General features: G+C 47.3%; 1 protein-coding gene across 2 annotated transcripts in view; it reads right to left on the bottom strand.

Annotated features, from left to right (window-relative positions):
- Positions 1–21,788, bottom strand: part of GNAO1 (G protein subunit alpha o1) — a 147,163-nt gene that overhangs the window by 77,277 nt on the left and 48,098 nt on the right. For both annotated transcript variants that reach the window (XM_074839179.1, XM_074839178.1), the window contains exon 3: positions 18,779–18,920. In XM_074839179.1, coding sequence (XP_074695280.1) covers positions 18,779–18,920 — 142 coding nt within the window. The remainder of the gene's footprint in view (positions 1–18,778; positions 18,921–21,788) is intronic.

Raw genomic sequence — 21,788 nt, 5'->3', positions numbered from 1 at the left:
TCTGCTGGATTTTTTAAATAGTGACATTCAGAAAAAATGTTATTAAATAAGCAAAAAATTCCTGTTCTCTTATGCTTAATTTGGGTTCCAGAGTGAGTAGAGTGTGCAGAGTAACATTAAATTGCTCAGCAGTGAGTTTATTAACATACTTGCTTCCCAGATCCAACTGAGAATGGAGAAATCTTTGTCAGGGTCAACCTTAGCAGAACAGCATTTCTTCCTCTGGAAACACTTTTCGCAGGAGATGTACTTGCTTTAATGGGATAATACCTTCCAATTGCCTGGCTGCTTAATAATACAGCAGCGTTTACTGTTCGGGGGTTTTTAGTCATTCTGAAGAATAGGTCAGCTCAGCTCACCTTCCCTGGGCTTCGACTCTTTCCTCTGATCAGCCTACCTGGATGTGCATATCCTGCGGTACGCCTCCTTTGAGACTTGCACAGCAGCAAACTCTCCCGTTATGATCTGTAACTGCAGCTACACCAGGCTGGCAAATACCCCTTTGCCAGTGCGGGCGAGGAGATGGAGCCCAGTCTGTGTCTGCTGCTCTCTTGAGGGGCAGGTCTCAAGACCCTTCTGAGCCCAAACCTGAAGTAATTCATCTGAAGCCACCTGCTGTCAGTTCCTCCCAGCAAATGCATCCAGTACTAGCCCTGGTCCCTGTCCCAGCACAGCCTGAGCCAGACTCCAATGGTATTTTGATAATTGGTACTTTTGCCTTTGGGATATGTCTTCTGGTTACCAAGGCTAGAGAAGTGGAAGATGTTTAACAAGTGTTGAAACTTTAAAAAAAGCAGCAAGCTTGACAAAATGAACAGCATGTTCTCTAAAGGCACCATCAGGATCGTAGGTGAGACTTTAGCAGCTGTCAACGACGCAGAGGTACCACTGCCTTTTCTGCAGGCGAGAGGGCGATTATAGCGCTCGGAAAGCTGGCCTCAGCCCTCGGACTTGGACCTTGCCACCACCCGGGAAGGGGCTCAGACTGGGACACTGGCAGATCCCGTGCTCATGAGCTGTCATACTGTAATGCATCGGGATGTGCATGGCTGTAGTGATTCCTCTTCATGGCACTGGTTTTAATTCTGACATATTAAGCAGAGATCGAGACCAGCTGCTCCCAAATGCTCACTCTTACGGGATAGATGGTGTTCCCTTAATGCCCTGGCCAGATGTAGCTGGTATCTGATCAAATTGATCTCTGCTGAGGTGCTGCTGGGCTCCACCCTGAGCAATTCAGTGGGCAAGGACTCCTCCTTTACTAGGGCTTTCTCAAGTCAATGATATAATTCCCATTCAATGGGAAGAAGAATGTGTCCACAAGCGTTAGGTCTTTTGGGGCCATACAGAGTGCAAAGCGCTACTTAAAGCTTAATAAACCCATAATGGCTTTAAATATTTCCTTGCTTCAGTCTCAGTTTTTATAGGTACATCTGAAAATAAATAATGCTCTTAGAATGCACTAACAGTGACATCTGAGTATTTCCAGGAACCTACACTATAAAAATGTCTGCCCACCACTGAAAGGAACAGAGATCGACATTTCAGATAACAAACAAATGCCTTTGATTTTCTCTCTGTGCCAAGGAACACTGATATTGTCTCTGTCTCCTGGGCATTCTTCAATGTGCCTCATTAGGACGTTATGAAATGTTGCTCTATTTGTTCTGTTGTAAAATAGCAAAACAAGCCTTGGGGCCAGATTGACTTCAACAGAGCTGGATGTGCCCAGGCTGAGGATGTGCCCTCTGCGCGGGGATGCTTGTGCCTGGCATGGCCGGAGCAAGGAGGGCTGAGGGAAGAGTGGGGAGAGGGAGAGACAATCCCCTGGCAACTTCTCACTGTTTTCTTCCAAGACCTCAGCTAAGGAAGGCCCTAACCTAGGGCTACTACTCTCTTTAATGTCGAAGCTTGGCAAGACCAGCTCTGCTGTGCTAACACACATCTGCAGGATTTCAAAGGTTTCGGTCTTGAAGATAGATGTGGAGGCAAAGGCAGATGTAAAGCACTTTTAGAAACTGTTGTTTTTCCCAGACTGGAGTTCTTAAGCTAAACAAATAGCTGACAACAGCTCCCTGAAAATATCACATGGACTCTACAGTCTTGCATGGGAAAACTAATTTTGCCAGTGCATTTAACAAATCTTTGTTGTTCACACCTACTAGGGAGTCTCTTAATGAGTCCAAGTGGATATCTGATCTGCAGAAGCAAGGTGAGCAGTTGTATGCACTACTCACTTATAATAACATACAGAATCAGCCCACACCTCTTCTGCTACTGCACATGCCAGTGTGCTAATGGGTAATGTCTAATCCTGCCCTTCGCTAATCCAGTCATGTTTGCTTAACCACACTAGCCCAGTTACTCCCAAGATCTTTCCCTCTATAATGAATAATCTTCAAGTTCAAGCGGTGAAGGCCCATTTCCAATTTTAGAGATTTGAATGTCAGCCACAAACTTAGATGTAGATTGCTCTGGAGATCTACCAAATATGGACTCTTGAAAATTCAGTCCTTTTGGAAAGGTCAGAAGCGACTGTGATTGCAAAATCTTTTCTAGCCTGGCAAGCTTGCTCTGAGTTGCCATGCTTTGGACTAAATGACCCCTGGCTTTGGACAAAGCTTTAACAGTGTCTTTTAATCCTAGGTTTTCAGACGTCATGATGGGATGTTGCTATGTGAACTCACATCAGCTTTATGTACAAATCAAAGCGGCGCATAATTGCTGGCTTCAAACCCTTGAAGACTTCTCCCTGCATGATATAGTTAATACAAAACTTTAAAATGCTGTGATGGAGCAAATTAGAGTGGCGTGAAATAGGATTGTAGTTACAACATCTAATTAAAAAGCACTGTGAAATATATACTTTTATAATATATAAGCTGGTTATAAATAGGACAGCTGGATAGACCAAGAAAATTTGCTCCTTGAAATCTGGTGATGCAAAAGAGTATTATAGGATCGACTCTCTTGTCGGAAACCAGAGCACTTTAAGGTCTTCCTGCCTCAAACCCTGGATGGCTGTTTCCCAGGAAAGCAAAGATCGGTTTCTCTAGTTCCACAAGCAAGAATTAAGTTCTTTCAGCTTATGTTTTCTTCTAGGCATAGACTAATGGGTCATTGACAACATTTTTAAAGTCTGGAGATGGTGGTAGCAGCAGGACCTCACTGTGTAGGCTGCTGAGGTTTAGCATACCCTGCAAATGTAGCTGCCTTCCTCCACCTACACGTGGACAGAGGAATGGCTTTGCGGAGACAGGTATCTCAGGGCCTGGCTGGCTCCGGCATCCCCGGACTGATGTGTGAAGAGGCAGGATGGCTCCTTCAGAGATGATGGCAACGTGCAGACCCAGAGGAACTGTCCCCTTTCCCTCTGGCATTGCTGTCTGTTTGCTGGAGGAGTCCTGCTCCTGACTGAATGCCCGGAGAGTCACTGCGCTCTCGTCTCAGTGCCCTGAGGGTATTTCTGCGTGACACACCGACTTGGTTTGACATTTAGTAAACTGCTTTGGTTTTAATTTTGTTTCTTACTCGCCAATTAAAGTGCCTTGTTGCCAGAGCAACAGAAGGACGTCAATAAAAGCATGGGACAAGCAGGGTTGTGTTACTCCCAGGAACTCAGGTGGCAAAACCATCAGACCCTCATCTGCCCCCTCCCTGCAGAGTGGCTCTGTCAGTCTGTCTGTCTGTGCCATCAGTTTTGACCTAGTATGAGAGAGAAAACATACAGGCAGGATTGCCAGGGTTTCTTTCCTGACATCTCACCTAAGGAGGTGGGAAAGGAAGCCTAACTCCACATAAATAGTCTTGGGTAGTGTATACAAAATGAAAAGCTTCTGGCTTCTGCCCATGCTCTCAAAGGGTGTTGACCAGGAGGTGTGTACTCAGGGCATGTTGGCAGTGAGTGCAATAGCATCACTCTCTCTCCGCAGAGGGGCACTGCGGCATTTTGAAGCCCGGGGATGAAGGCTTGGTGGTGAGGATGGTCCACGTGAGCCATCTGCCCTCGTGGGTTGCTCTCTGCCACACTGTGTGTCGTATCTGCAGAGGCAGAGTCTGCTCTTGGAGGCAAGCCATTCCCAGTGATAACGGATGGGACAGCTTTAGCCCTGTTTATTTCAGCCTGTCCTAGTCAAAAGCTCAACTTGGGGATGAAAGGAATAGCTATTCACAGAGCTAGGAGAGTACATGCAGATCTGACCTTTAGAACAACCTTTTACAGTTACGGAGATGCTACTTTTATCACTCCACGACTTGCTATCCTGTTTAGCATTCAGCTAGAACCTACTGCCCATTTCTTCCCTGTAAGAGCTGGAAACAACCATCTAAGAAGCTTTGCTGGTGGTCCTGCACATGAAATTGGATGTCCTTTCCTTCTGCACATCAGCACTTTATTTCTGACCACTCCGAGCATACGTCCATCCAGATTTAGGTGCTAGGCACTGCTTCAGATGCCCTGGATTTATAGTTGTAATTTTGTGTGTGCACCAAGGTGCTGGCAGTTCAACTAATTGTTTCACATAACGTCCTGATGTCTGGTTCAAACCCAGTATTATGGTAGCCTACAAGAGAGGCCAAGGGCTGGGTCTCTGTGGCTTTGGAAGAATTTAATCTCTCAGAGCTAACACCTTTACCACAAGCATTAACGGGCACTTTTCATTAGCAGCCTCCCCTTCCAGGCCAACTGAGAGGAAACAGAAATTAAGTCGGTGTGTCTCTGCGGCGTGCCCAGACTTGGGCTGCTATTTGCAGAGGGTGCTTGAGTGAAGCTCACCCGAATCATGCCACTTGGAAGGAAGGAAGCACCGATACTTCCCCCAGCTTCTGCCCCAGAGGAGAGGAGCTGTCTGGTTCAGCGAGGAAGAAGCAGAGCAAAGTCAGCATCTCTCCTGTCCACCCGAGGAGACCCCACTCTTTAGCCTGTGGACAATCACCCCTCTGCTAGAACAGCCAAGAGAAGAACCCAGTTCAGTGCTGGTGGGTGGGGTAGGGACAAACAGTTCACTGGAAACCATCCTGGCACTATTAAACCTCCTTTGCGGTGTTGAGTGTTGCAATCTGGTCAGTAACTCCTGGTCTGAACCAGGAACCGTATAAGCAGTATGAAGGGAAATCTGATTTTTCTGCCTGGAGGACCTTGCTAGACTAATTCTTCCCAATCCAAGGCAACAGTTTCTTAAGGAAAAAGGGCTTATAACAGTACGGTGTGCTGGTGCTGTCCGATGCGTGTAATAGGGTTTGTAAGGGATGCTGGGGATAACATCTGTTTACCTCTGGAATTTAACTTGCAGAAAGCTGGTGCTTTGCAGGGGACTTGGCTCCTGAGCTCAGTTCTCTTCCTAAAGGGTCACTGAAGACTCACTAGCACTGGAACTAATTGCTGGCAATCTCTTGGAGGATTTCAAGGCAAGTCAGATAACGATAGTGTGGAGCGATAGGCTTCCCCTCCCCATCAGCCCTGTGTTTATTTGCTGCTCACTGTTTCTTTGCAAAGTTGATGGCAAAGGAGAAAGGGACATGGCGCAATAGCCTGTCCACTCCCTCCATCCTTTGTGCTCTCAGATCAGCCCAGAGAAATGAAGCTGAAAATGCATGCTGACAAGCAGCATGACCCCAGAACTGGGGTCTTGCCTGCCCAGGATTTTAGGGGACATATGATTAGTGGTGGAAAGGCAGCTCAGAGCTGCTGCCTGTGTGGATTACTATTAGCAGCTCTGTCCTCAACCTCTTTCTTCTTTTTCCAAATAGATGTATCAACTGATCCTGCTTTCTGGTTTGAAACGTGCTGGGCATGGCTCTCTCCTTGGCCTCAGCATGCAGCGGTGCCCAGGGAAGGACCATCGAGATGCCTGCATGCAGCGGCGCGGCTGGCTTGCAACCGGCGGCTGGCTGCTGGGGCATGTCGAGTGCGGCAACTGACTGAGCAGGGACAGGCTTTGCACCCTACAGCTCCTTCAGGAATGGGAAAAGGGGAACCAGAAAAGGGGTGTCAGGCCAAGAGCTGGCTTTTAAGCTGATTCAATATGGTAAAAAGTCTGTGAGTACAACCCATGACTGTGAAATAAGCAGAGGTGTAGTTTGGGTCCAGCTCCTCTTGGCTTCTGAAACCTCAGGGCCTGAGAGCCTTGATGCTGAAATTGCTCAGAGTCCTCATGCTGGGGGACAGGCTTCCTCCTCCTGGTACACAATTCAGGGCTTTAGGGCTGGGATTGTTTTGTGCATGTAAATTTTTTTCTTGGATCACCAACAAGAAATAGAAGATGCTCGTCGCTTAGTCCGCAAAGACATAAAGAGCAGCTGAGCCAAGGGCTCAGCCCTGCAGAGCCTTGCGTGCTGCTACAAATCGTCCTATAGCCTTCCCTGAGGTTTTGTTCTTGGAGAAAAAGTTGAGGAAATAAGGATTTTTGCCTACTCACTCGTCACAAGACCAGCCTGAACTTGGCTCATGATCCACTGTAATGCTGAATATGGTCTTTTCAGCCTTGGTACATCTTTTGCCTCTGGAGTAAATTAAAGAAAGAACCCTGCAATAGTGGCAGGTGCACCCCAACTGCAGACAGCAGATTTAACCCCAGGCCTTTTCCCGGGTGAAGGATCTCACCAGTGGAAGTGAGCATGGGAAGACACATGCATGCCACAGCAGCTAAGAGAAGCAGAACTTGAACTTGCTAGCAAAAAGCTGTGCGCCTTGGGAGGGGTTGCCTGCAATGCGCATTGAGGGAAGCTGTAGTAAAACAAAAGCCTGTTTAAAACTAAGGGACTCGAACAAGGACAGCACAAATATCACCAGTTAGAAACCTTTGCATGCCTCATAAATATGGCAGTAGAACTTGGCAAGAGAAAACCTTTCTAAAGCTTATAGTACCAATAACAATAATTAAAGAGAATAAAAGCTGGAAGAAAAATGGCTTCGAGACCTTTGGGTAAGGTGTTTGTGAGGTGGTGAGGAAAAACTAGCCTAAAATTCCCCTGTCTTTGGCATCCACAGAAATGTCACACTGCGCCTCCAGATAGGCTGTGTTGCCAAACCTGTCCTGCATAAAAGAAGAAAAAGTATACAAATGTGATGACATGTAGAAGGGAGGAATGGAGATGAGACCTGGTTCTCACTTGGAAAAAACTAATTCATAACTTTACAGAACTAACTCAAACTCACTCGATGGTGACTACTGGGATCTCTTTCTTCTCAGAAAAATTTTCCTTTGTGGCCTGGAATATCATCTGCCAGCACTCCTAATTTTAAATAAAAACTTAGTAAAATTGGCAAGCCGAACATTCTCCTGGCCTCAGAGAATGCTGTCTACTTCTCTGCCGTTGCCTCCTGTTGCTGGGCTTTGATCACACGGACGGGCAGGCGCGGGGGGGAGCTGGGTTGAGCTGCGGTCCCAGGGCAGCGAGCACGCCTGTGTCCTGGTGTGCCCTTCCCAAGGAGGGCTTGGCATGAAGGCTGCCTCCTCTGGAGCACAGGAGCTGCCTGCAGGTAGGAGGGAACTGGATGGGAGACTTTTTACTTCCCAAACCTGTGAAGAGCTATTTTGGAGCTGTAAGTCTGTTTGCATCTTCTCTCGTTAATGGATACTTGTTTTCTCTGTGCAATACATTCCCCTCCCATCCCTACTTGTAAATCTTCTTCAAATCAGAAGCAATTTCTCTGTCAGCCTAACTAAAAGTAACTGGTTGTATTCAACATATGACCCAACAGCCTAGATACCTGACTGAACATCTGTAATGTATACCCGGCAGGTGAGATCAGATTAGTAAACCCCCTTCCCATAAAGCAGCAAACAGCTGCTCAGGGGTAGTTTCAAAATGCAGAAAGATGGGTCCACAAGCCAATGACAACCATAGAGCTAACTGGAGCATGTTACTGTGGGACTGTTCTATGTGTCACTTGATCCTCCATTCCCATGATCTCAGTGTAAATCAAGAGTAATTCCCCTCTAATCAATGGAGTTAATCTAGTCTTAAACCAATGAGGACTTAATTATAAATAGTCAACCTAGGGGAATTATTTCTTATCAAGGGAAAAGTATCTAGCAACAGCCATGCCATCAACACAGATATAATATGCTGCAAACCAGAAAACTCCTACAGCCCTGGAAAACGAAGAGCGCAGCAGAAAGGAGGAAATTTGTTCAAAGCCTGTGGGTGAGATTTTCTTTGGCTCTTGAGTGGGTTTTGACACTTGGGAGGGATGCACTGTGTTGCCTGGAGCGATTCCGGGGAGACGTGTCGCAGATGTGGGTCTCTGCTGGGGAAGGATGAGGCGTCCTGGGGCCCCCAGCGACTATCTATCAAAAACCCTAAACCAGACACGGGCTGATTTGCATGTCCTGCGCTTCTTTCCTGCACATTTTCTCTCTCTGACCACAAGGCTAAACATTGCCACGACACAAAATGATACTGTTTTACAGCAGCTCTTGAGGCTTTGTTGTTTCTAATCTTCATCTGGAGCTTGATTCTCTTCTTCATTTGAATGAATACTGGGAACTCCTGCCTGGCCTCCCGCGACAGCAGTCCTGACCTGGGTGAATGGCATCTTCGGGCTCCTGCTGCCCTGGGTGAGGCTGGTCCCTGCTGCGCAGCTAGACATCCTCACACACCACTCGGGAGGGGAGGCTCATGTCAAAGCAGTAATCGTAGCTGTTAAATGAGTTCCCGTGTGGTATCTTTACTCAGTTATTACCAATGTACACAATGCTGATTAATAGCCTCAGTAAAACCTGTATTTGGGTAATAAAGTCTTCATGTGTGGCAGATCTTCCGTCATCCCTGTGACTGATGCAGTACAAGGGACACATTTGAGGTACTGCCATCCTGCTGTGCCTCTGCTGGGGGGAAGGCAGCCGTTCTCGGGGTGGCTGCAAGAGCTCCCTGCCCAGCTGACTTACCCAGGCTACTAGGAGCAGCCACTCGCTTTGGAGGGACGAGTTTCCCCTTAGGAGTAGCAGAGTGGTGTGGGGCTTGGGCGCAGTGTCAGCACATTTTAATTTCTTCAAGGGCAGTGTATCAGCTGGGAGCCTCTGTCTGCTTGACTTGCCAGCTGAGCAAAATTCCCCTTTTGGAAGGATGGGACTTCACAGGCACAGGCCATGAAACGGCTCCTCTGTGCCAGTCTGTTCCCCCGTCCGGGCTAACTTCAGTGTGCGAAGGGACTGGGCTGTCCCCACACCTCCCTGCCGGAGCTAACAACAAAACCTGCTTGTGCAGAGCCCGAGGCGGCCGAGCGCCGGGGTTCAGCTGTGCCCTTGGACCTGCTGCTCTTGCAAGGGCACCTGACGTCGTGTCCCTCAGGGGGCTGAACTGCTGTGGGGTTTGCGGCCAGAGTGGACCACTACAGGAGAATATTCTGTCCTAAGTTTATCAGCACGTGGTGTAAGCAAGAATCATGTTCCCCATCCCTCCTCTCCCATATGCCCAGGCATAGCAAGGCAGCTGCCCCGGCTCTCCTCCCTCCCTCCCAAGCTTTCCCAAGCCCAGCCTGCCTGTGCTCTTGCTGTTTCGGAGCAAAGACTGTACTATCCCTCACCACGATCTCTGAGTAAACATCAAATGACAGAGCCAACGGAGAGGTCCCTTCTCAAAACATTTGTTTTGTACCTTTTTGTGAGTTACACACCAAAGATCCATTTAAGACCAGGGATGCCCTATATAAATATTTTTGTTTTACATCTGGAGACATTCAAATAATAGGAACATCACAGAAGGAATTCAGAAAACAAATATTTTAAACGGCACTCCTAAAACTGGTGAGTAAGCAGAATGACTCAGCAGCACTTCCCAACAATTCCCAGAAGAGATGGAAATAAATCCACTTAATAACTGACATGTATTTGAAATGTGCTGAGTAGTTTGTAGTTATCTGCAATTGCTGCTGGGAGAGCTCACTTGCAATCATACCTGAAGGCAGCACCCTGCCTGCATCAGGCGGTGGCCAGATGCAACCTGAACTTCAGTCTCAAACATGGTGGTGACTTTCTGGAAGGGTTTTAGCAAGTGCCTGATCACCCATATAGTCAGAAACACATACAAGCATCTTTGAAGCCTCTGCTGTGGCGTGTGTTTAACCTTAGTACCTCAGTTGCGCAGTACATAAATAACTAGACGTATTTTTTGTTCTGGCTTACAGGTCCTTCAGTCCCTTTACGGACAGAAAGGCTCTAGAGAAGGTCAAACAGTATCTGACTGTGTTCACTGACACCAGATGCTACCCAGGGCAAGGCCACTGCTGTCTGCTCTGTGGGGAGCGGCTGCGCTGAGCCCCATCAGATGGGCTGAAATCTGCCTTGGCCAGGCTGTGCCATCCTCCAGGAAGGAGTGGATGGTGGTGTGGAGCCAGCCCTCGCCTGACCTGCATCCCACCCTGGATCCAGGAGTTGCCAGGAAGCCCCTTTGTGGGCAGCAAGGAGGCTTTCACCTTCCCAGGGCTCTGCTCCAGCTGTACTCTTATGCCAAATATTTTTGAACACCTTGTCTTTTGTGTTGTCATGCTCTGACGCTTTCCTGGGGCTCCCAGAGAAGGCATCTCCCACCGGTATCTTGTGGGAATGGAAAGCAGCACCCCACCTCTCATTAATTCACCACTAATGTCACAGTCCCGAGGCTGCTTCGCTCTCCCCTGTGTGCCAAGTGCTTCCCTGTCACATCACCTCCCTGGCAGCCCTAACTGCGGCTGCATTTGAATAACAAATCCCACAGGGGAAGGAAGGCAGTCCTTCTTCCAAGGGAATAGGGTTGGGTTTTATTTTTCTTCTTTTCAAACTAAAAATACAGCCTGTATCATCCAAAAATCTGTATCAAACACATAAAACTCGTGGGGGAAAATTACATCCCTCTTTCAGTGAAAAGAGAGAGCTTGCAAGCAAGGAGCAGGAGAGACTAACCTCTATACGGCATGGAGTCTGCTTTTTCACAGTTGAACAGGGATGTTGGACAGTTTTGGGGGAGGTGGGGATCCTTTTCAAAGATCCTTTGGAGGACTAGTGTTGTTCATTACTCAGAAATCAAGCTTGAAATGGCAGCTGAAAGCAGAGGCACCAGGAAAAAAAAAAGCAGCTCTGAAGATGGATTTGCACCTGAAGAGGTTGTGCTTTCCACCAGCCAGGAAGCAAACAATGCCAGGAGAATTCATCTGACAAGCTTTTCTCCTGGCGGCTAGCTGAAAAGGAAGGCAATACTCATAATTTAAAAATCACCTTTCAGGTATTTCCTATTTTCACTGATCCTCCCATACACAAACGTCCTCAGTCCTTCTACACTTCTAATGCCCAAAGGGCTGGGTGGCCCTTCAAAAGCGGGTTCTGATCCCTCCTAACAGCATGGAGAGAAGAAGGAAAGCGCTACAAGCCTGAGCCTGTCTCTGGCTGGAATTCCCTTTCCTGGCACCAGTGACTGCTGCCTTGTCCTCTCACAGTGTCTCTCTGGGAAAACTCAGGCACCATCTTCTTTAAAGTCCTCTTTAGGTGGTGAAAGATGTGATTAGATTCAATGTGGAGCCTGGAGTTGGAGTGAGATGACTGTGGCCTCTCTCTTATCAATGATCCCCTGAGAAACCTCTTTCCCGCCTCTGCTTTTCTTCAAAAGAAAATTAAAAGGCCAATTTTAATTGATGGCATCTGTTCTGGTCAGTGGTTTCATAGGATGGTTAGCTGTAAAGCTAATCTCAGAACTGGGAAGGCGGCATGGACGGCAAGTGTCACCAATCTGCAGCGCCTGGCTGATGCTAAGTGCTCACCAAAGAAACAGATCTGAGTGGCATTTTAAGGTGTGACTGCATCACTTATTCTCATCTGGCTCACTCAGAAATGATGCTGAAGTGCATCAAAATATTTTTTTCCCCTAGAAATGTGTTTCTTAGGAACAGGTTTCTGACTGCGCAGAGGGACTGGAAGATCAGGTGAACTTCTATCCCACCCCATCCCCTGACTCCTGCCCATTCACCACCAGCACACGGTGTCCGGGAGAACCCAAAAAGCATACCCAAGTGTTTACTTTTGAGTGAGGATGAAAGCGTTGCCATGCCAACACCGCAGATAGCATCCTGAAGCAGGACCAATGTGAAAAACATCACGCTGGCATATCAACCGCTCAGCAAGGTGGCACCTTCCAGAGAGCAGCCTTCCACACGACACGCGTTTCCAACTTGCTACGCGACTGCCGCCCACTCTCCCTGCCTCCTTTCAGCTCCATTTCACACGGCCTTTTTTCACTCTTCAGGAATTTTAACTAAAACTGGGTACATTGGGTCACTCTGGGGAAGTTTGGGTTTTTAGAGCTCTGTCAGTGATTGATAATCATCTGCTGGAAGACAGGTTAGCTGATACTGCCTCTGGGTGCAGCGGTGTCCATGCAATTCAGTCGCCTGCCTAGAGCACCCAGCTGTTTCCACTGCTATTACATTTTCTAGGCTATTTCTATTTGGGTCCCTGTTCCTCCCCTTTTCCTCAGAGCTGGTGTCATCTCCCTCCCTCACAAACTCAGGATTTCTTCCTGGTCACAAGCACTGTGACACGTTTGCAGAAGACTGGGATTCTGACTGTTGTTCATCATCACTACTGCTGCCCTATAAATAGCTGTAATCCATGTGGTGCCAGAGCTAAGATCACATTTTAGCCCTAAATGAATCGCCAGTTTTCTATTGTAATTACCCAGTTTGGAAAGGAGGACAGATTGACGAACTTAGCCTAAGTAAAACTCTACATAAAGACTCCAACCATACAACCTGCTTATTTAATTGGATGGCTCTTCTAGGCCAAATTCTGTCTGCGAGAGCAAGCCATGATGTGTTTATAGCCACGACACAAGCTTATTTTGTCTCCCTTCTAAATGCTATCTTTATGAGTAGCATGACTACAGCGAACCAGACACCAGTTCTGGGGTGATCTTTTTTGCTATATGAAGATCATCGCACGTTATTGACGTGATGACCATGACTTCAGCTTTGCAGGAGCACAGAGCCAAGCTGTGCTGTTGCTGCTGCAGCAAAGCAAGGTCTCCTGGGTCTGGCTGCGGGTCTCAGCTGACTTGGCTGGGATCTCTCCTGATGATGAGTGAGTTTGACTCTCCCTAAAAGGTAGAGCAAAGGCATGGAAGTATACTGTTTCAGGCTCCTTTAGCTGACACAAAGGGCTACCATAAACTGTCTTCACACTCTGCTGTTACTGTGATCATTTATTAGAGGAAGATTTTGTATTTTCAGGGGCTCAAGGGATTTCTAAAGGAGGAAAATACATTAGTTAGTGGGATGTGGAAGGCACAGCTTTTGGTTAGAGAGACTCCAGAACTGGTGCAGCAGGGCTTGTGGGTCATGCCCCATGACCATGCAGGCAGAGGTTACCCCGGGCTTTCCCTTGTTCTTTGCTGTCTCACCCTTTCTCCCGCACCCTCATTTTGCAGCAATGATTCCCAATACACTGGCCATCTCAGCCAGCAACAACAAGCCTTTCCTGAATGAGCCAACCATCTCCCCGGCAACAAGGCAGGCTGTGAAAATAATAAGTGCTTCCTTTCTGTTTTATGTTTCCCACCTCTCAAGAAATGCCCTGCCTTTTATTTGTCTCCACTGTTCAAAAACATGAATGATGGTAACTGAAATGCACCTCGTGGATGGACCTAGAGGGAGGTACGCAAGAAAGATGGCTTTGGTCTTAATGGAAAAGAGTGACAGATCTTTACGTCTTAGTGAAGGGCAGGCTGAAATATTTGTCTGGCACTCTCACAGTGATGAACCCAGCAGACCCAGTACAGCAGAAGTGGTTCTTGCACGCAGAAAGCAATCAGACTTCAGCTGCAGCGGGACATCCAGACAAATGCTGACACCAGGCAAAAGTGGGGTGGTTAATGACCCTCTTAGTCCCTTTCCCCTTTTCTCCCACCCCATCCTGCTCCTCCACAAAGCAGCCCTAAGTTACGCTTCACTGTGCTGAAGTTCCCGTCGCTTACAACAGCAGACCAGCAAGGGTTGGCCATATCCTCACTGCAGCAGCAGAAACCCAGGAATCCTGTGTCCATCCCCCAGATCACCCCATTAGCTACCAGACATCAAACAGAAGCTTCTTACCAGCATGGCAGTGCCTGATTAACCTCGCCTATCCCCAAAGTTATTAGCAGCTTTTTTGCATTTCTCAGAGAGCTTGGGTTAGGGACAGCAGTAGGAGCCAGCTGGTCTAAACAGATACCTGCCTGAAATGAAGTAAAATCCACAAATATCTCAAGCTGACAAGTAGAAAAAGGCAGTTACACAGGAGCAGATCTTACAAAAGAGAGCTCCTCCCACACAGTGCTCCCTTCCAGCGACTGGAAGGCAGCAGGTGACAGCGGCTGTGTCCTCAGTCCTGCCACTGCCTCTGGCACGTGCAGAGGGGACAGGGCTGGAGGCACCGGCTTTCTGCCTGCACCCCGCTGTTCAGAAGCAGGTTAGACACAGATCCAGTGCTCGTGGGCCTCTTTGCCAGCTGCCTTGGGTGGGCTGTTCAATTACACTAAAAAGATTTTTTTTAATATCACTCGCCAGTCCAGGTACATCTTTGTTTAGCTCACAGTTCAGGAGTTACACACTATACAGCGTAAGGTCACCACAGACACATTTTGCTACAAAGCCTGAAAGAAAAAAATTCCTTATCAAAAATTTTTAACACTTTAACTGCTTTTTAGTTTTCCCTTTCACGGTTGAAGCAGAGACATTTCCAGACTCCCACTGGGAAAAAAGTTCAATTTGAAGGTCACTGCCTGACACCTCCAGACCCCAAGCGCGGGACCTGTGACCCTGCCACCTCAGACACTTGTATCTGAGCCACGCGACTGATACTGGGATTCTCTGTTGAGTAATTTCTGAACAATTTCATCCTGTTTCTGTCTGGTTTATGTTAATATGAACACGCTCTACAGCTGTTTTCATAGCAGCTTGCACGGGGCAGCGTGCTTGCCTGGGCAGGCTCAATGCAGCCTGGGACCACACCAAGCTGTGGACACCTCCAGCCCCCCAGTCTGGCTGTAGCTCTGGCGTTTCACCCAACTGCATCTGTAGGTGCTGCATTTCCAAGCAGCTTCTGGGGTCAGCACTGATCTGCCAAGGAAGAGACTCCAGACTTCTTCCAGTTAGCATTTCTGAAGCTGAACTTTGGAACTGGCTCTTCAAATGGAGATGGAAACCCATCAGTTCCCTGCCCTTCCTGCTTGGTCGGAACCAAACACTTGTACTGACTTCTAGATTCCTGGCTTTAAAACTCCATTCCCCATTTCCTCTGCCTGGGTACAGTGAGGAGCTTGCTTTGTTAATACATTTGCACTTTAGAGAACTGTTTAATCCAGAGGCTACATGTTATGGCCTGACTCCTTCCTGCCTGTTAATCTGATTATAAAGGTAAGGACTGAGTAGTGCCCTATGGGCCAGCTGGAGGGTCTTGAGTAGCCAGGCGAGACCAAGCCTCTGCTCATCTTCCTTCGTGCAACCCCTTGCTCTTGGCTACTCGGTGATCCAGACCTAGGGCAGTGATGGCCCTGGAGATGAGGAGCACCCACAGACACCCACAGCTGGCTCCTGTCTCCTCACTGACTGCTCCTTTTTTGCCTGCCCTCTCGCAACATCTAAAGGATTTGTGACTTTGCACTTGCACAGCTTTTCTGGAGTTTCAGACTGACCTCCCGGGCTGTGCGTGGTGATAACGTGTCATGAGCTGGCAGGACGTGCTCCTGCCTCCCTGTGCTGAAGGATATGAAACAAGAGCCTAGGTGCTGCCTGCAGACATGAACCTTTCGTGAGCCAGGCACAGCTGCAAGAAAACCTGCTCCCCTGAACAAGGAGCACGTACAAAAGTGAAATCCTACATGCAGACTGTTTTGTTCTCAACCTGGGGACAGGTCCTTATCAGCAGAGATGGTCAGCAAGACCTGGAGCATCTGCTTTTCATGATTTATTTTGTCTTTTTAGCTCATATTTGCTACATTGATCTCACTTTGACTGACAAAAGCTAAGGGGTTTAGTCTGGACTCTTCCTCCAGTCTTTTGCTTCTATTAGACTTAATACTGGAGGTATAATTATGGGCAGAAGAAAAATGAGAACAGTGAGAGAGGATTTGGTTATTTTACCTCAATAACAAAAGCACAAATCATCTCATTTGCATTTATTAAGTAGAGGAGGATTTTTTTTTTTGCTCCGAACATGGTCAGAGTGCCATTTGGAAGGGATACAGGGGCAGAAGCATCTCCCATGAGGTTGGGGTGGGGGAAGCTGTAATAGCCAAGCAGTCCCTGGGGAAAACCTGTCCTGGGCCCGTGCTCCCTCCTTTCCTGCTGCTGAATCAGGCTTGAGCAGCCACAGTCCCGGCTCCCCTTCCTGAGCTCTCTTCTCTTGCGGGCTTAAGTGATGAGTAGGGGAAAATCCCCCACTAAAAGATTTGCATTGGAAACCTTGGCTGAGGAATGACTTTTAAAATAGAAAAGCTTTGCTTGAAAAGGGATGAACCATGTAGCATAATACTCAACAAATCGCCTGTTTAATGGCCTCTCTTTATAGCAGCTGTGCATTAATAACAAAAGCAGTGTAGCAGACGCCATGCACTTCTTTGTAAGATTAAAATAAATACTATTTCATACTAATACCAGCAACTTTCTGTGGAGCTTGACTAAGAGAAAGGAGCAAGTGGAAGACCACAGCCTGAGAGACTTGGTTTCTTTCCCCTTTGTCTACTGCTGGATGAAGGAATATTACTCCCATCTATGAAGGGAGAAGATACTCTGAATCAGCCCTCCCAGACTGTTGTTTGGTTTACAGTGGTTTGTGGCAGGCTTGTCTGTACACAGTCAGCATGACACCATTGTAAGACAGCAGTAATTCCCCCAGGACTGCATACCTTAGGGGAAACTAGGTTGGGGAGAACTTAATCTAACTTGCTTTTTACTTTGCAAGGCGTAACTCGGGATCCCTACTGCCATAAAGCATAAATTGAAACAAGAGTGGTTCACACTAGACATAAGGAGAAACCTTTTCATCATGAGGACAGAAAAGCAGTGGGCCAGGCTGTCCAAAGAGGCTGTGCAGTCTCTGTCCTCAGAGGATTTCAGACCTGACTGGCTAAAGCCCAGAGCAACCTGGTTTGACCTCAGAGCTGACCTTGCTTGAGCAGGAGGTTGGGCTAGACACCTCCTGAGCTCCTTTCCAGCCTGAGTTATCGTATGACCCTAGGAACATTTGGCATCTTTTCCATAGGAATATGAACAGACGTGACATTTTGTGCAGCCCAGTACTCCATCTCTCATTCCTGGCAGTCCTGATAACAGCTCTCCCCTTCCACACCCCATACCTTCCCAGTGCTGAGTTTTCCTTCTCATATTAGAACTTCAGGCATTAAAAAAAAAAAAAAATTACATTTTAAAGCTGTCTGCCACACACTATTTATCAGACACAGAGAATGATTTGTTTCTGTTTTCCTGGGCATAGGTTTTTAGCTGAGACAAGATACGTTGCCTTGCTGAGAGCTGAGTCACCGAGTAATCAACAGATTAATGTATTCAGTTCGAAAGCCATCAGCATTAGTTCTCGGCAAGCTCACAAGAACTCCATTATGGTATCATCTCTATGTTTGGGATGGAAATGTCTCCAGGATTTAGAGTTCCTGTGGGAAAAATCCCTAGATGCAAAGAAATCAAAATACCCCTTTGCGACTGGAAGAAATAAGGTACCTTTTCATGCAGTAACACCACAGCAGGATTTTGGCATCCTTTCTAGTGAATGCTTTTATTATCAATCCTCAGATAAGGAGTTGGGGGTATGTTGTACATCTGTTATTTGATAGCTACCTAAAAATAGTCATGACAAACTCAGTGGCATATAGACTTTGCCTTTACCAGGTCTTTAATCTGAAAGTATTTTATTACCAGTGAAACTAGGTAGTTTTACTTTCTCTGGGATGGCAGCACGCAAAAAGGGTGGTTGTGACTTTTCTAGGGCTCTGAGTTTCTCCGTGCGGGCTTGGTCTGAGCCAGAAATGCAATAAGGAAAGGCAGAGGCTGGCAGGGGCACCTCACAGAGGAGCCACTGTTTAAAAATAGGAAACTGGTTAAAGTAACAACAGAGTAGCAACTGTAAAAGGACAGGCTGGCCTAGGTGTGTGGCATGAGAAGGCTGCCAGACACCGCACACTTATTCCAATAGGACACATGCTAACACTGGTGCCTAAGACCCTGTTCATATGAACCTCACTGAAGTAATACATCCTCTTGTTTGCAAGCGAAATTGCTGTTTGGGTACACTTGAATGGGGGATGTATCAGTAAAAGCCAGTCAAGTCCCTGCAAAAGTCAAGCTAATCCTAAAAGCTTTCCTGTATTAGCAGGCGGTGGAAGGGATTTGAACAGCAGCAAGACTTCTCCCCGAGCCACTCTCCTTGCAGCCTGAGTATCCAGCACATGCACAGTAGACAGGACACATGTTCTCACTATTTCCCCAAGCCTGTCAGTACCTCTGTCTAGGCTGTCCCTAGATAACAGAATTTTTTTTGTACTGGCCTGGCTAGTGCCAGGGCATGAGAGACTGTGGCTGTTGTGACACAGAGGTCCCCAGGGCTACACTTCCTAGCGCAGGTGTACAAATGGTGTCATATGCAATTGTGCCTAAGCTTCTGTTTGTTGATGTGCATGTGCGACAGGCACACAATAGTGGTGTAAATCTTCCCCCTTTTTCCCTCCAAGGTATTCAGATTGTGCAAATGCCTCCTGTATGTGCTCTGGAGTCTCCAGGTGCTCAGCTCTCTGTACCCAAACAGTGGTGATTTTAACTTACCCGTCGTTCCTTATCACCGTATTCGATGCCCAAGGTATCCATGGCACGTACAATAGCTGCCAGTGACTGTATAGTGTTGCTGTAGACCACTGGCTTGTACTGCTTCACGTCTTCTCCAGAGAAGCCATCCTCATGGATGATCCTGAAGAAAACACAAAGGACAAAAACCTCTTGAGAATGTCATTTCAATAGGGGAGACATTTAAAAGAAAGCTGTGCTCTTTTGAAGAGCACATCTGCTAGCTTGATTCACTTAATTTAGTCAGCATTTCTTTTTAAACCTTTCTGGTTGTTCACCAGTGGTGTGTCTGAGCCCAGTGCCTGGAATTAGCATCCCTTTTGCTCTCTCTCAAGGAGGTTTTGTGCAGGGTCAGCACACATGGTACCTCCCTCCCAACTGAATTGCAAACACAGAGCCTCGTGTGTGCACTTACCAGTCACAGGGGGGAGGTTTCCTGGTCCTACATTACCTTTCCTGTCAAGGTCTATGCACATATGTTCAATGTTTACAATGACCATCAGGTCAGATCTTAACCACTGAAACAAGTGACAGAAAACCCTAGTTCTTGTCTAGTCCTTTTCACAGTAGGTCCTGAGGCAACTTATAAAAGGAACCAGAATTAAAATACCCCAGTACATACTGGGACACAGGATAGGGGAAGTGACTTAGTTGTGTAGCACTTAAATTATTTACAACCCTTCACACCTCTATCCTGCTTCCCTCTCTGATAAAAGTAGTGCTGGGAGTTTTGCTGCCTCAAGGCATATTATCCCTTCTTGAGGAAACGTGGGAATGAGACCCTCAGTCCTATCAGCTCTGTGCACTGGATGCTCTGTGTGTTGGTCTCTAATAAACTCCGCAAAAGGAACTATACCATGGAGTGAGTTCTTGCAGTCCCTTGCTCAGGTCAGAAGACTGACCTCTATAATTTCTTCACCTCTAAGTAACTCAAGAACCAAGCCCGGGTGGTGTGTCTACAAAACAGCTAGGATTTGCAGAGCTAATTGTATTTGACAATAATTCTCCCCAGTGAAGACATAAATTATGATCCTGTCTCTTAAATACCAGCGGAGAGGATGATCTGCTTAGCTGAAATGAAGTCCTTGCTTGCTCATCCTCAGATCTCACTGGACAACAGAGAGTCCCTTCAGTAGCAGATCTGGCCACTGATAAAACCTAGCATCCTGTCTGTAACACGATTTTTGTTTCCTTTCGTCTAAATCAGATACACACAAACCAAGGTCCCAACCAGTGCTGGCATCCCCTGGGGAGAGGGAGCGCTAGCGGGGATCACAGTGAGCTTGCAATAGATACAGTGCTGGGATGGCGCTGGAGAACAGGGCCGGCTGCCAGCCCCGTGTTATTAACAGATGACTACATGAAGAACAAGGCTGATAGAAACATGCTGACAAAGACACAGATCTACTTCCCCTGATGTGAAGCTCACGGAAAGGCTTTCTAACACAAGTGGCTGACTCTCTGCTGTCCCCACCACAACCTTCGCTCACTCATCACTGAACACTGAGCTCCTGGGAGGAGGTATTCCAACACTCTCTGAGTCCTGGAAAAGTATGACTACAAGCAAAGGCAGCCTAAGACAGACAGTAGTTCAAATTAAATGCTCTCTGGGAGATTTTTAAGCTACTGATCCGAGGAACTGGACAGAGCCCCCTGCTTGAGTACCCTGGCTCCAGGAAGAGGGAATGGTGCTGGTGTGCTGGAAACAGCATGATGGGCTGCTGGTTTGTCTCACCTAGGCTGAGACAAGCAGGGGTGGATGAAAACCTTTCTCATTTAGTAAATCCAGACGCCAATTTTTAGCAAATTTTTTTCTATAGCTAGTTTTGATTTTGATGAAAAATTATGGGCAATAGCAGACCTCGTACTCTGTAGCTTTTAAGTTGTGTGAATCCAGTGCTTGCACTGAGGTTTGGAGTAGCAGCATTTGAGTAACGAGGAAGGAGGAAGGCCAGCAGAGCCGTGTGTCGGCACTGGATCTCATGGATCATTTACTGTTACTCAGACGAGTTGGTGAACTTCTGGGAAATGTGTTCTTTGTCAAAAGTTGCAGTCAAACCTGAAGAGTTACGGCTGGCACAAAGCACAAGGATCTGCATCAATCCTGTCTGAATTCAAGAGAGACTGTACAGCAGCGGTTCCTCCCAGCTATGAGCATGACAGCAAGAAGCTCAGCAGAGCAGGGGTCCCGTGGGAGGCAGGCAGGTGGTTAGCAAAAGCATCACCAGAAATAATTCATTCTTTCTGGTTGGTTGTCTTGGGGTTGGATTTTGGGGCAGGGAGGACTAAATATTGGTTCTGGGGCAACTAAGAGAAGGAAACCTAAGAGGGGGATAAGAAAGGGGCAAGAAGAGGATGGTCACAAGGGGCAGTGTAAGTGTCACAAGAGAATGCAGCTGAAATTTATTTGGTTCAGCCATTGACCATGCTGGTGGAGATCGGAGTGGTGCCCACACCTCGGGTTGGCTTTGTTTCTGCCTTTCACTAACAGCCATCAACTAGGGACTTCATATGGCAAAAAGAGGGCTGAACAGCTGTACAGGGAAAGAGGTGAATTTTGGTCTTCTTCAGAGTTTAAACCGTCTCTGGCCTTGTGCCATGAAGCTGTTGCCTGACGTTTTCACTTCTAAATACTCAGTGTTTCAAGCCAGTAAGCTTCCTATCAAGTAACGGCTCCTTGTGCTGAAGGGGCAGAATTAAGTGATGGAGAGCGGCTCTGGGATCCCTCAGTGAGCATACTGCTGACTGGGCAACACGCTGGCATCGTTCAAAGCACAGATGTAAAAGCATTACTTTTAAAGGGGGCAGAAAACGAAAACAGTGTGGAGAAAAAACACCCTGATTGTTCTTCTGTGAAATCTCTCTGGGAAGGCAGCCACAGTGACTGAAAGCAGCCCTGTGGATGACAGTATTGAAGTTTTGCTGTAGGAAGTACCTACGGATTAATCAATGATGCAGTTAGCACATTACCTAATATTTGAGCGAGCAAATC

This window comes from Strix aluco, chromosome 14, assembly GCF_031877795.1.
Source record: "Strix aluco isolate bStrAlu1 chromosome 14, bStrAlu1.hap1, whole genome shotgun sequence".
In the NCBI taxonomy this organism is placed as follows: Eukaryota; Metazoa; Chordata; class Aves; order Strigiformes; family Strigidae; genus Strix; species Strix aluco.
This window is presented reverse-complemented; position numbering and strand designations above follow the sequence as displayed.